This window comes from Pomacea canaliculata, linkage group LG12 (assembly GCF_003073045.1).
Source record: "Pomacea canaliculata isolate SZHN2017 linkage group LG12, ASM307304v1, whole genome shotgun sequence".
Classification (NCBI taxonomy): domain Eukaryota; kingdom Metazoa; phylum Mollusca; class Gastropoda; order Architaenioglossa; family Ampullariidae; genus Pomacea; species Pomacea canaliculata.
The window spans coordinates 5,525,672-5,539,626 of NC_037601.1; the positions used below are offsets into that span (position 1 = coordinate 5,525,672).

The 13,955-nt window shown below is 35.3% G+C and overlaps 2 protein-coding genes across 2 annotated transcripts in view; one reads left to right on the top strand and one right to left on the bottom strand.

Annotated features, from left to right (window-relative positions):
- Nucleotides 1–10,124, bottom strand: part of LOC112576404 (RING finger and SPRY domain-containing protein 1-like) — a 30,311-nt gene extending 20,187 nt beyond the window's left edge. The window contains exons 1-11 of the mRNA XM_025258775.1: nucleotides 9,993–10,124; nucleotides 8,462–9,014; nucleotides 7,292–7,457; nucleotides 6,505–6,631; nucleotides 5,490–5,548; nucleotides 5,126–5,192; nucleotides 3,229–3,369; nucleotides 2,692–2,702; nucleotides 2,181–2,285; nucleotides 1,368–1,511; nucleotides 762–873 (exon numbers count right to left, since the gene is read on the bottom strand). Of these exons, the coding sequence (XP_025114560.1) occupies nucleotides 762–873; nucleotides 1,368–1,511; nucleotides 2,181–2,285; nucleotides 2,692–2,702; nucleotides 3,229–3,369; nucleotides 5,126–5,192; nucleotides 5,490–5,548; nucleotides 6,505–6,631; nucleotides 7,292–7,457; nucleotides 8,462–8,715 (1,186 nt within the window). The 5' untranslated portion in view covers nucleotides 8,716–9,014; nucleotides 9,993–10,124. The remainder of the gene's footprint in view (nucleotides 1–761; nucleotides 874–1,367; nucleotides 1,512–2,180; nucleotides 2,286–2,691; nucleotides 2,703–3,228; nucleotides 3,370–5,125; nucleotides 5,193–5,489; nucleotides 5,549–6,504; nucleotides 6,632–7,291; nucleotides 7,458–8,461; nucleotides 9,015–9,992) is intronic.
- A 52-nt stretch (nucleotides 10,125–10,176) lies between these two features.
- Nucleotides 10,177–13,392, top strand: LOC112576406 (uncharacterized protein C5orf49 homolog). The gene is made up of 3 exons (XM_025258776.1): nucleotides 10,177–10,441; nucleotides 11,601–11,720; nucleotides 12,118–13,392. The coding sequence occupies exons 1-3, from the start codon at nucleotides 10,292–10,294 to the stop codon at nucleotides 12,253–12,255; spliced, it is 408 nt and encodes a 135-aa protein (XP_025114561.1). The 5' UTR covers nucleotides 10,177–10,291; the 3' UTR covers nucleotides 12,256–13,392.
- The last annotated feature ends 563 nt before the right edge of the window (nucleotides 13,393–13,955 follow it).

A 13,955-nucleotide genomic window follows, 5' to 3' on the forward strand; every position in this document is an offset into this window, starting at 1 on the left:
TAACACCATTAGATTGGCTACCAAGTACATGGTACACAAATGGCTCAGCTTCCTTCCTTCTGAATAGGTATGAAAATAAGACATCAGTAACTCACAGAGATTAAAAGATACAGAAAATTATGTCACGTGAATTTTGACTTTACATACAAAATAGCAGCTAAGAATGGTGTATAGTCAACTCCCTGATGGACTCCCAAAAAATCACAAAACAGTGTAAGCTTGCTTGGTGTAGTCATGCACATGATCCTTCTTCATGGTATGCCTAAGGGAGACCAATACTGAGGCTGACAGATGAAGAACTGGTTGATAAATATCATAAAGTGGACAGACTTCTGATTTACAAGCACCCAGCAAAACTCACAATAAAGACTCCTGTTGGCTGTTGCTTCCCTCCTGTTTCACCCCTTCCCTCCATCACAAGTGTAATGCAGGTCAAAAGTCCCAACTGACTTAACACTTTTTACCCTGGCCAAAAATACATATGATGATCCATAAGTGTTGCATACGCCTTAAGTTTGAGTGTTTTTAAATTCCCTTTGTAAGATTGCCTCATGCAGCGACCTTAGTGCTTATACATGCTTTCATTACAATGGTCCAAGAAGCCAAGAAGCAACTTCTACGAGTTAATCCCCAAAGACAGAAGTGACCCAAAGGATGGAGGAGAAAGGCAAATATTGAGGTGATAAGGCACCTGGTATGAATTATGGTTCTCTTGTTTTGAGATTAACAAAAACAGCAGTTAAGAATGCAAAGCCACTAACCTGGCTTCCAGCAGGGATGTGTGTGAGACTCACTCTGGGCCTGATACCAGATCAGCTGCCGACAGCCATCATAGGCCATGGAGAATTCATCATCACCAATTCCACATCCATCCTGCAAGCACATGGCCATTATAACTGTGTAACATAAGTGGATAAGTGCAAGAGTTCAGATAACTCTTCTTTCAAAGAATGTCAGCTGGTCATTTAATGAATCACAAATCATGATGCCATTTCACACACTTCTGACAAATGCAGTCTGTTGCCTCAAAACTGCCAGATTGCAAGTAGCAACATCTTTGTCTTTTCTTATTCACAAGAACTGATATGGCTTTTCGCCACACTACAATGGTCACAGAAAATAGATCCTGAGTAGATTACTGTATGTGTCACACAGCCTGATAATCAGTCACTTGTTTTTGAGTTTCAGCTAGTATATTTTACTTACTAAACACTAATCATGCACTGAAGTAGCATCTTAGACTACTTTTGGCATCTAAATGTTTAAACTCTTCTTGATGCTCCATTCTGCTGGGAAGATATGCTCTTCTATCTGTGTAATCTTAGCACTTAAAAAAAATAAAATAAATAAACCAAAATAATACTCACATGGTTGAGAAATTTGCTTTCCTTTGTTGCCCAGCCTATCTGCATGACACCATCAGTAATTATCAACACTTCATAATACCAAACTCCTGTATCTACTTGAAATGTACAACGCACACTTTCAAATGATGAAGCATCACATCTTGCCTGCAAAATAAAAAAAAGCTCCAAGTATTAATCTAAAATAAGTGACTACTTACTTCATCAATATCCATCTGACACCTCTCTCCCACCCAAAGCTATCAAGCACTTTGGAGAAACTGAAAAGACAACTGCATTTGTCACAAGAAGCACACTGACAATGTACTTTTCACTTTAAGCAAATAAGAAAAAAAAAAGTGCATCACTATTTTGGAATTCAAAATTGCAACTCTATCATTGTAGCTTACATATTTAAAAAACAACGAATGTTGGAAACCTTGCCACAATGAAGTCTTCTACTATGACTTACCTCCACATGACAAAGGCAAATTAACACACAAAGGCACATGTGCACACAAGCATATGTATGTGGGTGCAAAAGAAAAATGTCAAGCAGAAACAAAATTCTCTTTAGGAAATGGAGTTTTCATTAGTGATGCAAGATTTTTGTTTGCCAACTGTATCTCCCATACAACATAATGTAGTCTGAAAGCAAAGATAAATGGGGAAAATTAATGCTAGCTTTTTGCTAGAGCTATGTATGTGACAGCTTTCAATTCTCAAGCCTCCAAGGTCCATGTCATCTAGTGCTAGACAGAAACTGTGCACACTATTAAAAACCAAGCACATACAAGCATAAGTCTATTCATTCAAAACTTAAGAAAGTAGTCATACCTCCAAACCATCTGCTGAAATTTTTAAGTATTCACTGACATCATTGCTGTTGAGCATTACATTCAATCTGGATAAATCCAACTGTTCATATGTAAACTGACGACCCTGCAAAATGAACTCAAAATAAGCATAGAACCATAATACAAACTATAACCTCAGCATAACACATAGTTCATTATTTCTACAATGTCCCATACATAAAATAAACTGATTTTGTATGAAACATAAGAGAATTTACTTCAAAAGTGAAGCAAGGATTTTGTCTTGGTGTGACATTTCACTCAGTAAAATACATTTACCCATGCATTCATCCACAATTTTCTCTACATACAAATAGATGAACAAGAACAGTTGGTGCTGAATCACATTCAAAGCCTTAATTACTGAGTTTCAACAGAGTCAATATGCTCTGCGTTTAAACTGATGTGACAATACTTATCAACAAAATTAACACGACTGAATGACTTCTAATAGTTTTAGGAAATTACCAATGAAAACATATTTTACATACCTCCAAAACAACTAAATGGGTGGAAGTCAGTGCACATGAAAAAAAAGGCAAAATGCATATATAAATAATTAAATAATAATTATGTCAAAAGAATATAAATACATCTTTTATATGTAAAAGAAAAATCACCCAAACATTAGCAGTAAAAGTCTACATGCATTCTAATATCAATACAGACACTTTTCCCTAGATATTTTAGGTACAAAATCTATTTTTCTACAAAACGCAAGTCAACTCTTTAAGGCCATCAGGTAATGAATACTCATTTTTAATGTTCATCTTCACTGTGGTAACCTTTTTTGATGGAGTTAATAAAGGTATTTGAACGTCTATTCCCAAACAAAAATTCCTAATATTATTAACGCCCTTTCAGCTTGAACATCTTTCAATGCAATACTCTTAAAACTAACTAACATAATTTGGCTAACAGTATGATGAAGAAGGAAAAACAGTATAAATCTACATACATTTGATAAAGTAATTTCACAAATATTTTACAAACGGCAGTTAAGAGCTTTTCAGATGGCATACACTTACACAGGTTGTCTAAGCACCATCGAGCACAGAAGCCAACCTCTCGCTTGCTGTAGTTGGGATCTCTACTCCAGTCCTGTAACACTTCAAGAGGGTGGACTGGCATCCTTTGCAGCAGCTGTGACACTGTCACTTTATTTTCACCTAAAACCATATAAAATAACGTGATTTGAGGCAAGGTTCTGCCTCGATAACAGACATGATGAAATCTCTTATGAGAAATTATATAGACAGGTTATGAAAATGCTTTACGTACAAAATACCAATATAAGGCAAAAAGATTATATAAAAAATCAATTTAAAAAAAAAACTACTAATAGCAGCTCCATTTTATTTTTATTACTGACAATAATTTCAAGCAAGAAACCCTCTGCACTACTTCAAACCTTGTTCTTTGCTAACTTTTTAGGAGTCTACAACTCTATACAAATGACTATATATCTACATGTCTATGGTTGTCTGTGGGTGGGCAAGTGTGAGGGAAGCATTTGAGTATGCAAGTATATAGATGACTATATATATACACACATATGAATGTATAGTCAATCATATACTCTATATATATATTGGAATACTTGCTCTATTCAGTATGCTTGAAGAAATAAAAATGTCATGTAACGTTTCTGCAAATGTTTCCGTTCCCCAGTCTAATCACTACTCTCAGTCTCATTACTTTCATTTTGAGAATACAGTCACCTAGCGACATATTTTAATTGTGTACAACGCTCAACATTTTTAAAACAGAGCTAAAACATTTCAAATCTGGCAATTATTGTAATATAATTAGAAAAATTTGTTTAGCACAAGGTTTGCAAAACAAGACAGATTATTTAAAACTGGAAAAGTGAATTAGACTATCATAGCTAAGATTTTATGATTCATTCTTCACCTGGATCAAAAAACTGCTAAGCAAAAAGTAAAGGCAATAACGTTTTAAAGAACTACCATGATTTCTTGATACTAGAAATTAAATATTTTACATCTGTTTAGCGAATGTAGGTTAAGTTAAAGTGTATATAGGATTTGCAAACGAACTGATCCCATGAAACAGTTTAAGGCAATGGAAAGTTTTAAAGCTGTGAATTTTAAGTAGCCACTTGAAACCCCTCAAAAAAGCATCATGGTGAAGTGGAGAGGGTTGAGTGTTCCCAGCAGAGGGATCAATAGATGTCAAGGTTTGTTGGCCACCAGACATAGTGCAGAGAGTGTGAAGCCAGTGTGTTTCTGCTGCTGAATGAAATGGGCAGGATGGAATCAGGCACATGAGGCAAGAAAGATGAGCAATCAGGAGCCAGTAATGGAGGCCTTTATAGCAAAGACAGTTCAGTTTTAAACTGATATGGTTGGTGATAGGCAGAAAGGGAGAAAGTGGGTGAGGGCGGTGACATAAAGGGTCGTGCACCTGGAGCACCAGTGTTCTGAAGGCTTTGAAGGGCATGGAACGTGGCAACAGGTAGGTCAACAAAAAGAAAGTTGTAGTAATCCAGGTGTGAGATAGACAAATAGACAACTAGCTTGGTAGTAGCATCAGTACTCAGACAATGAGAAATCATGGAGAGGTGTTGAAGAAGAAAAAAAGATTTTTTTTACCAAAGAGGTCACGCGGAAAAGGCTCCATGGAAAGGCTGGAGTCCAGAATGATAGCCAGACTCTCTTTCACCAAAGAGGTCATGTGGAACAGGCTCCATGGAAATATGTTCTGTCAGGGTCTAATCTGAGTTTGTTTTCAGTCACCCAGTCACATGTAATCTTAATTCCTCTTCATTCCTTATCTAAATAACAATTACAGTTTTCCCATAAACTAATTCTGTTTATAACACAAAATAATAATCAAACAACTGCAATGTGAAAATAACAATATCCATGTGAAAGAAACAATCAGAAATTAGATAATACTCACTTGTTTGTGCAAACTTCTCAAGAGCAATAATGGAATGCAAAATAACAACAGGATGATTAATAGGATTCTGAAACAGTAGAAAACAATATTATTATCATGTTTCCAAAACCAACTGTTGTCTCACATACAAAAACTATTTAAAAGATATTTTATGGCATATTAGATCAAAATCGCAATGTGATCTATAAAAGCTGTTTCAGTGCTATATGCCCTTGTAAAATAATTTTTAAATAAATGTAACATTTTCTATCAAGTAAAACGAAGCCCTAATGATTAAGTCTTCCTTAAGAAGCGAAAACCACTAAATTCAAAGAACAGTAGGCCAGATAAAAAAATTGAGAAGTGAAAATAGAAGCAGACGTACCAAATGTGAGAAGAGAAAATGAAGAACATCAGAAGACATTAATGATATACTGCTTGGTCCTGAAATGCAATTTATATTTTCAGTAAAAATCATCAGCTCCATTTGAAAAACCACAGCAAGCATATATTGCCAGTTTAAGGAAAACATACTGTAGTTTAAAATAAAATTTCAAAGTCATTTTCAACTTTAAAGCAAGGTCCATATACTTAAGCAAGAAAACTGAAGTTTCAACTGAGCATGTCAATGCTGAAATCAATCAACATTCTTATTCCAAATGAGCCTGCATCTAGTTATTTTGAGATTAATTTATTTTTTAAAGCGGACTGTAAAGAATAAAAATAATTAAAAAACTTATCCAGCTATTCAAAGTTAGGCTAACACCGCTTTACAAACCTTACTTAAACTTTTAGTAACTCAAAATCCAAGCCCCTCTGTCATCAACACACATACACACAACACAGTGACAGCTACATTCCAAAGAATCATCCTAAACAAGCCTAACATAAAAGCAGATAAGATGTACAGTTACTGGTTGAAACAACACTGGTCACTGGATTTAATAAAATAAATTTGTATTCTGAGCTTCTCTCAGTCTCTCACCTGCTCTAAATTGCTCGTTGGGATTAATAAAGTCGGTTGTTATTGTTATTATTATTGTTATTGCTCTTTCTCTCTAACAAACACACAGTGTGGCTATTCTTCTTATTATCAGTTTAGTCATGGTGAATATTATGAATAAATGTTAAAAAGTTTATCAAAGAAGCTCAAGTAATACTGACACAAATTCAATGGACCCCCAAACTCCCTCCTCCCCAAAATAAAAGCCATGAAAGAAATTTACAAATCTTACTTTTTTCCTTCATGTTATACTCTGCTTAAACTACTATTTTGAATTTATAACTCTGCCTAGAATGCTAATGTTCTAAACTCTTTCTAAAAAAATCTTTACTCCTGTTCACGGTAGCTGCAACGAAAGTAAAATGGAAAGATACTATCATTTATATCTCTAACATACCTGCCATCTTCTCTGCCAAACAGCCAAGCACCACACAAATATTTCTCTGCTGACATGGTTTGTGGTAGTTACGGCTGGAATCTATCTGAGACAGGTTTAAGTGGCCCCGCAATTCCATCAATGCTTCCTGAAGTATCACAAGATTGCAAGATGTAAACATTTTGTACAGTTTAAAGTCTCAAAACTGTACAAAAGTTAATGCATCACTTAATGCATACATTTCATGCTATATAATACATGTCTTACATTACCAGTGTACATTTTTTTTTTTTGAAAAATTGAGCTTGCATTTTTAAGTATTTCAGGTATATAGTTACAAAAATTAATGTAGACCCTCTACAGGTCCCACATGTATGAAGTTATATTGAATGTTTTGTTGCTTGCAGGTGTGTAGATGTGTGTACATCTTTCTACTTTAATTCAAAGTATTCTCACAACTTAAGTAAAACGTGTGGTACAACTTTATTATCTTACGAAAAAATTCATAAATATTTAGCCACAGGTGCTATACGTATACAATTACAAATCAGCATCTATAATATAACAAAAGAATCGATATAACAGACAATACTGAAGTAGTGATATGGACAGGAATAAATCTGTACACTCCAATTTCCATACATATTTTTCAGTCTCAGAATTCTTCCAGTTTATCATAGAAGTGTCTTATAGGACTGCAAAAGTACACATTTACTAACTGTATATGCCAATTCCAAGCTCTGCATAAAGACAACAGTAATTTTTTTCTAAACACAAATTAACCAGTGGCTGCAAGTGATAAACAGACCTTAGTGGGAAGAGGACACTCATCCAGCAAAAGAGCTATCACAGCTGGGCCCAGAGGATCCTCCAATGGGATAACACGGATAAGCGACTTTACCACATTCAGCCAGCCTGCATCACAGTCCGCAACTTTATGGAGAATGACCATTGCCAGAGGAGGTTCTTGATCACTGTTATTTTACAAAGGCAAAAAAAAGTAACCTTACACCAAATGACACAGCCTTCCCATTTTATGTTCCAGAAAGTGAGACAGAAAGTGTGTGTGTGGTTGTGTACATATTAGGTAACTTTAACATTACTTCCAAATTTTCACCAAGTCCTATTTTCCTTACAGCTTTGTCTGTCCATGCAGTCTCTTCAGTCTCTTTCCTTTTTCATCTCATTAGGGCATAATTATGGAAAGTCATATACATTAATAATTATTACATTATTTGGAGCTATGTGTTGGCAAAACTATGCTTCTATATACACTGTTTCTTGAATTAGTGATCAGAACAACCCTGACCTTTATGAGTTACATGTCGTTTTTAATAGCTGTGTGAGCAGCACAAGGTAAAAAAAGGTTTAATATTGACAAAATGAAGAAGAAAATTGGAGTAATAAGTAAAAAAAGAAAGAAATGCATGATCTTATTGAAAACATCACATTTTTCAGGTAAACATAAATACTTCAGGTAGTTAATGTATTGTGCAACTGTTCCTCATTATTTTACTTTTCTCACAAGAGAATCTAGCTCTCTTCATATTACAGCAAATATGTGCTAAGGCTAAACTTTGCCACCTAGCAAAACCAGAAGGTTAACACAGTCAAATGGCAGCTAAAATAATGTAGCAAATTTCTCAGTATTAAAATACTGTAGAGAGTACCCAATAATTGCTGTATATTACTACCTATGGATGAGACTAAACTTATAACTCACTGCATATAACTATAGAAAACAAATCAAGCATAACAAGATTATTATTAATAGCCCTTGAAACAGCGTACTTTAGTTAACCAAATGCGAAAAGCATTTCATACTGGTGGCTGAAAATGTTATTTGTCTGAGACAAGAGGTAACACCTCACAACGATCATTGTGGTACCCAAATTTCTCTGGCTGTTTCAAGAAGTGCACATAGCCATAGCCTATAGTATGTATTAGCTATCAAAGTGACAAAATATGCTATACTCACTTATCCACAAGTGTCCTTATCAATGACAAGGTCTCCAACACAAGTTTATCAATATCTTTTTCTTTGGGCTCACGACTCCACCGGGATCCTGACCCATGCCGGTGCCTCTCACCATGTGAAGTGTGACCATTCACAGTGTGGCGGCGTGAAGGTGGATTGGATGGAGGTGGTGCTGGATCAGGCTGAGTTCCTGCAGGACCTGCAGAAACAACTGGAGGATCCTGGTTTTTGTCCACACATAGGCATGACCCCATTTTGTAATACAACAGAGGAGAATCATCAATATGAAGAAGGCTTCCTTATCTTTTGTCCAATTTCTTCTGTAATAAATTATTCTTGTACACAACGCATGTGTTGAAGCTTGTCTCCCACATATCTTATGTCCACCTTATTTCAGATGCTGAGAACAGATAACACTTCTCTGTAAAGCAAAGCTCAATCCACAAATATCAAAGTACACAGTCCTGGTTTGTAAGAACAGACTCAGGTTTACTGGGCCGTGTTGATAGCAAATTCTTCAAGGCATCCTTATGAGACAGTACTATTATCTCACCTGTAAAAAGAAAGGCAATTATATTTACAGAATAAAATTAGAAATAATATGATACAGTAGTTTCAAGTAGTAGTGCACTATACTGATGCTCAAGTATTTACAGAATAAAACAGAAATGATAAGCTACAGCAGTTAAGTACTATTATCTCACCTAGAAAAAGAAAGGCAAGTATATTTACAGAATAAAATTAGAAATAATATGATACAGTAGTTTCAAGTAGTAGTGCACTATACTGATGCTCAAGTATTTACAGAATAAAACAGAAATGATAAGCTACAGCAGTTAAAAGTAGTAATATACTATAATGCTGCTTCTACTCATAAAACATGACCAACAGATTCAAACATTCATGCAATGTCCAACATAACTTTTCTGCTTTCTGAATACTGTGTTCAAGAAAATTTTTTAAGGGAGATTCACGACACACACACCCCTCTACGTGAACTGAGTCAAATGAACGCAAAGCTAATTAGAGAATGTATGTGTAGATGTGATTAAAAATAATACAGTGATGTAAATGATGTTATGTATTAATTACAGGAGGAAAACACTCAGCAACTGCAGAATTATACAGTTAGTATAACTAAAGCATATCTCTATAGCTATGAGACCAGCATTTCCTTATTAGGTGATCAAAATTTGTGTCGCTGTAAGCACCAAAACTGAATAGATTCAACTCTACAAACGTCATGACATGCTTTGTTTATTTGCAGCAATTTAACGAGTTTTTAAAGTTATAAATACATGTTTAATTTAATCTGAGCGACGACAAAAGAGATGATTAAGGGCTGCTTCTTTTTAAAAGTCATCAGTTACGACAAATGTGTGCTGAAGCTTTTATTTTCTTAAATGGTGCAGGACAGCTGATTCAAAGACTGCTGCTTCCGAATGAACAGACTAGTCAAACATCATGACTGCACATTATGTGAGTCACCAAAATAGCTCAAGAACATCTAAAATAGTTAGTGTTCACTCACTGTTATAGAAAATTCAAACTATATGTGCCCATCCCACGTATAATTATCACATTATGTTTTTAATAAGAAAGACAGAGTATAGCAGCCGACATGAATTCCGCCATTACCAAGATGCACACTGGGTATATCTAACCTCTGCATAATTAACTTATTTTAAAAATAGAAACTAAGCTTAGCAGACTAGTGGGTTGAATACGATAAACTTTATAAGCTAAATAACATAAACATGTTTTAATGTCTTGTTTTTTCCGTTTTGTGACGGCTTTTGGTTGGGGAGTAACCATTGTCGTTGAACCAACATGGACGAATCGAGGCAGACACTCTATGTAAAAACAGTCGGAGGTGATTATACTCTTCGTGGAAGGCCATGGGAAATATCAGCCTTTTCTTTTGTCCCTACAGAACGAAATGAGCCACCAGAACGTACAGTTTTCAACTCTTCAAAAAAGGTATTGAGACTTTTCTAGCCAATTTTAAGCAAGTGCCCGCTCCCTGTAATGTTGTCATTAGTTACTGCCCTAGATACTGTATTCATCTGTTCTGATTGTAAATTATATATGTATATGTGCGACAGATTGTTCTTGAGAGAAATGATAATCTATAAATATTTAAATTAAATAATTAAAGTGTGATTTCTTATTGTTGTGTTGTTTTGTGCGTACTTTTCTTTAACTCAACTGATCACAAAATATACGAGTTAGGGATTTACATAGAATTGTATGTATATATACGAGTGTTATGATATACTTGACTTTAAAATGTAGAAGGGAGGTATGGATTTTTTTCTCTTTGTTACACTTGTGCACACAAGAATGCACAGAAACTTCGTAGATGGCATGTCCCTGACATATACAACATACGGGAGATCTCGATCCGTTTTGGTGTTATAAGTAACGTTTCGTTTTTGTGTGCGTCAGATAAGTCAGATAGTTGAGATAGCTGATTTGTCTTTTCATAACTTCTTTGTATCTCCTGTTTTCCCCCAAGCTATACATTTCCCTCTTTTCTCTCCCCCCCCCCGCACCCCCCCAAAAAATTTTAGTGTATGTTTATAAGGTCACCAGTCGATTTGACCCTGCACAAGTCAATACGTCCACATCACTGGACTTTGTTGAAACTTTCTCAATGGATTAGAAGGTATTTCACTGTAATGTGTGAAGATAGGCCTCCAGGTAACTTTCTGACCGACTGTGTCGTGCAAGCCTTTAAAAAAAAATCCTGGGCAGATTGCGCTGCATGCAAATGATAGCTATACTTAAATATATTATCCCTGCCTCCACAAGTAACTTATACAAAGCAGTGACGTCTCACACACACACAATGATGAAAGAGCAAGACTGATATGCACATTTCAACTGAGGATGATAAAGAAGATTACATGACCGAATTATCGTAAAGATGATGATGTGAGCGAATCAACTTCTGCCATAGGTCAAATCGGTTGGTCCCATCTTGCAAAATGTTCTGCAATTGGTTTTCATGTTTCGTTTCTGTATAAAGGTGGATGAAATCTTCACATTATTATTTGACTTTGTCTATCACAACAGCAAATTGAAACTGATTTAATCCCATACTGATGATTTAATTTAGCATTGTATTTTTTTAAAGGAACAAAAAGCCAATGACACCTATAACCGATTGTTTCGCAACCAAGAAGGCTACAACAACAAACTACATCGTGATGATCGTGAACACGCAAAATTGCGAGGACTTTGTGTGAATGATGAGGCAACCTATTCTTACTTCTTTTCATAAATATTTACTCAGTAACAGTAAATGCATTCTTAGTATTAAGTGAAAATGTGTGAATATTAGTACACATTAGTTCCATTAAGAATGCGACAAAGCATAGTATCTTATTTATATTTTGAATGTATTTTTTTTGTTTATATTTGCAACTCATTTTTGATGCTCAGCTCTTGTTCTTTGGCTCCTCTTTTGTGTTTTCTGTATTTGATTTTACTCTTCCTTTAGTATAGTTGTTCTTTTACAGTTCATATGCTATTTGTTTTCCTGTACCTCATATGCTGTCCATGTTTTGTTCTTATTCTCAAACGCAAAGAGCATGCTATTAGGAGAGCGAGTATGCGATTTACAAATTTTGCATTTATTACTATTATTCCAGGAAAAGGTAAAACCTGTACCTACCTTGGCATCATCTGTCTATGGACATCAGAAAAATATTTCTGACCCACCCGATCGCAAGCATGTCAGGATTGGCTATGTGAAAGCAGAGTTTTACCGTCGCAATGGCATTCCATGAAAACATCAGGATTACATATTCACAATGGTGTTACAATTAAATACAGACTACTCCGACTGAATTCAACGTTATAGACCATACTAAAGACATTGCTAATAGTGTGTTAAAAATGTTTGGTATAATGCAATATTATGAATCACTTTTATGTTTAATGTTTGTGCACATTTGCAGATATTTGTCATATATTTAATGCACATTTAGATCCCAATACCTTAAAGATTTCTAAGACGAAATACTGATAAAAATGTAAATTTCATATATCATGGCAATCAATATGTTTATAGAGATTAAAAAAAAAATTAGAGCAGAAACTGGATGGATATGAAAATGTTATAAAGACTCAAAATTTCACCTTTGATGAAGTTTTGTTTTATGTCAAAAGCATTTATAATCCAGTTTTGACAAAAAAGTAAACTGGTAGTCAGAAAACCTGGAAACTTTGTTAGGTTTTAAAAGGAGAAAAATTGAAAATGTTTGATAAAGGAAGCATCTAAAGTCTGATCTTCTATTTCCCCAGCAAGTCTTTTATCTTCTTGTGATTGCTGTTTTCTGCTTTTATGTCCACAGCATGCAAAATTCTGTGTTTGATGGCCAATACCTTTGTTTCTTTATGGCTGCTCCATAGTTCATAATTTTCTACTTTAACAATGACTGCAGAGGAAACAGTAATGAATAATCCCTGTGAAGAAATGCTTGGTGGAAGTTGTGGATAACTGAGCGACACTAAAAAGTATGGCATGTACTGTGGAACATGCTGCCATTCTCAGTTTAAATCATTCAGCCCGTTTCAAATTTCAAGACTTTCTTGTTTCAGAAAAACCTGAAATCCCATTCTTTCTGTGGTCCCATGTTGTCAATGGCGGCGTATTCCATATTCATAGCCTGGTAATGTGAAACAGAGGCTAGCCATGTGTTGGGATTCTATGCTATATAAGCAACCTGATTATTGTTAAATAGTATTGTTTGCAGCTTCTGATGACCAGGTTGTTGAAGCTGTTGCCAGCACACATTTTGTCATAAGTATTCATATTTATCAATGTATTATGCAGAATTCAAGTATGTTTTTACTGTTTGAACTTGATGGATTGTGGTGTTGACATCCTCAGTAGACTTGTCAATAAACCAGATATAAAGTTATGGCAGATAGTTTTAGAATAAACAACCCTGAGTCATGAATGACCATAGATCTGTGATCAAAGGAGGGTTTTGAAAATAAGAAAAGCAAACCTGATGTTTCCAAGTACAAAGAAGTGAATTGTACCACCAGGAAAGGGATAAAGCCACCTTGGGAGAACTTGATTGAGGGCCAATGCCATACAATAGTGGGGGGGAAATGGCAAGAGGTAACAGCAGAAAGGCTGACAGCTACTGAAGACCCTCACGAAGACAAGTCATCAACACAAGACCTTATTCAGCAAAGACAGCAATAGATGCCTTCTCACAAATCCTGTTGACTGTCCCATCCTGATGAAGAAGCATCAGTAGGACCTGTATCACAACTTCATAGACTTTAAAGAGGCTTTTAACAGAGTCTAGCAAGTGGGGCTATGGCATGTAAATGTATCAATAAGGTATTGTCCAAGTCATTGAAGCACTGCACAAGAGCTCAAAGAATGCAGTACTGCTGAATTACCAAATGGGAGCTTCCTTTCACATGGCATTTAATTTAATTCTTCATTTAGTACGGTTGTTTATTCTTT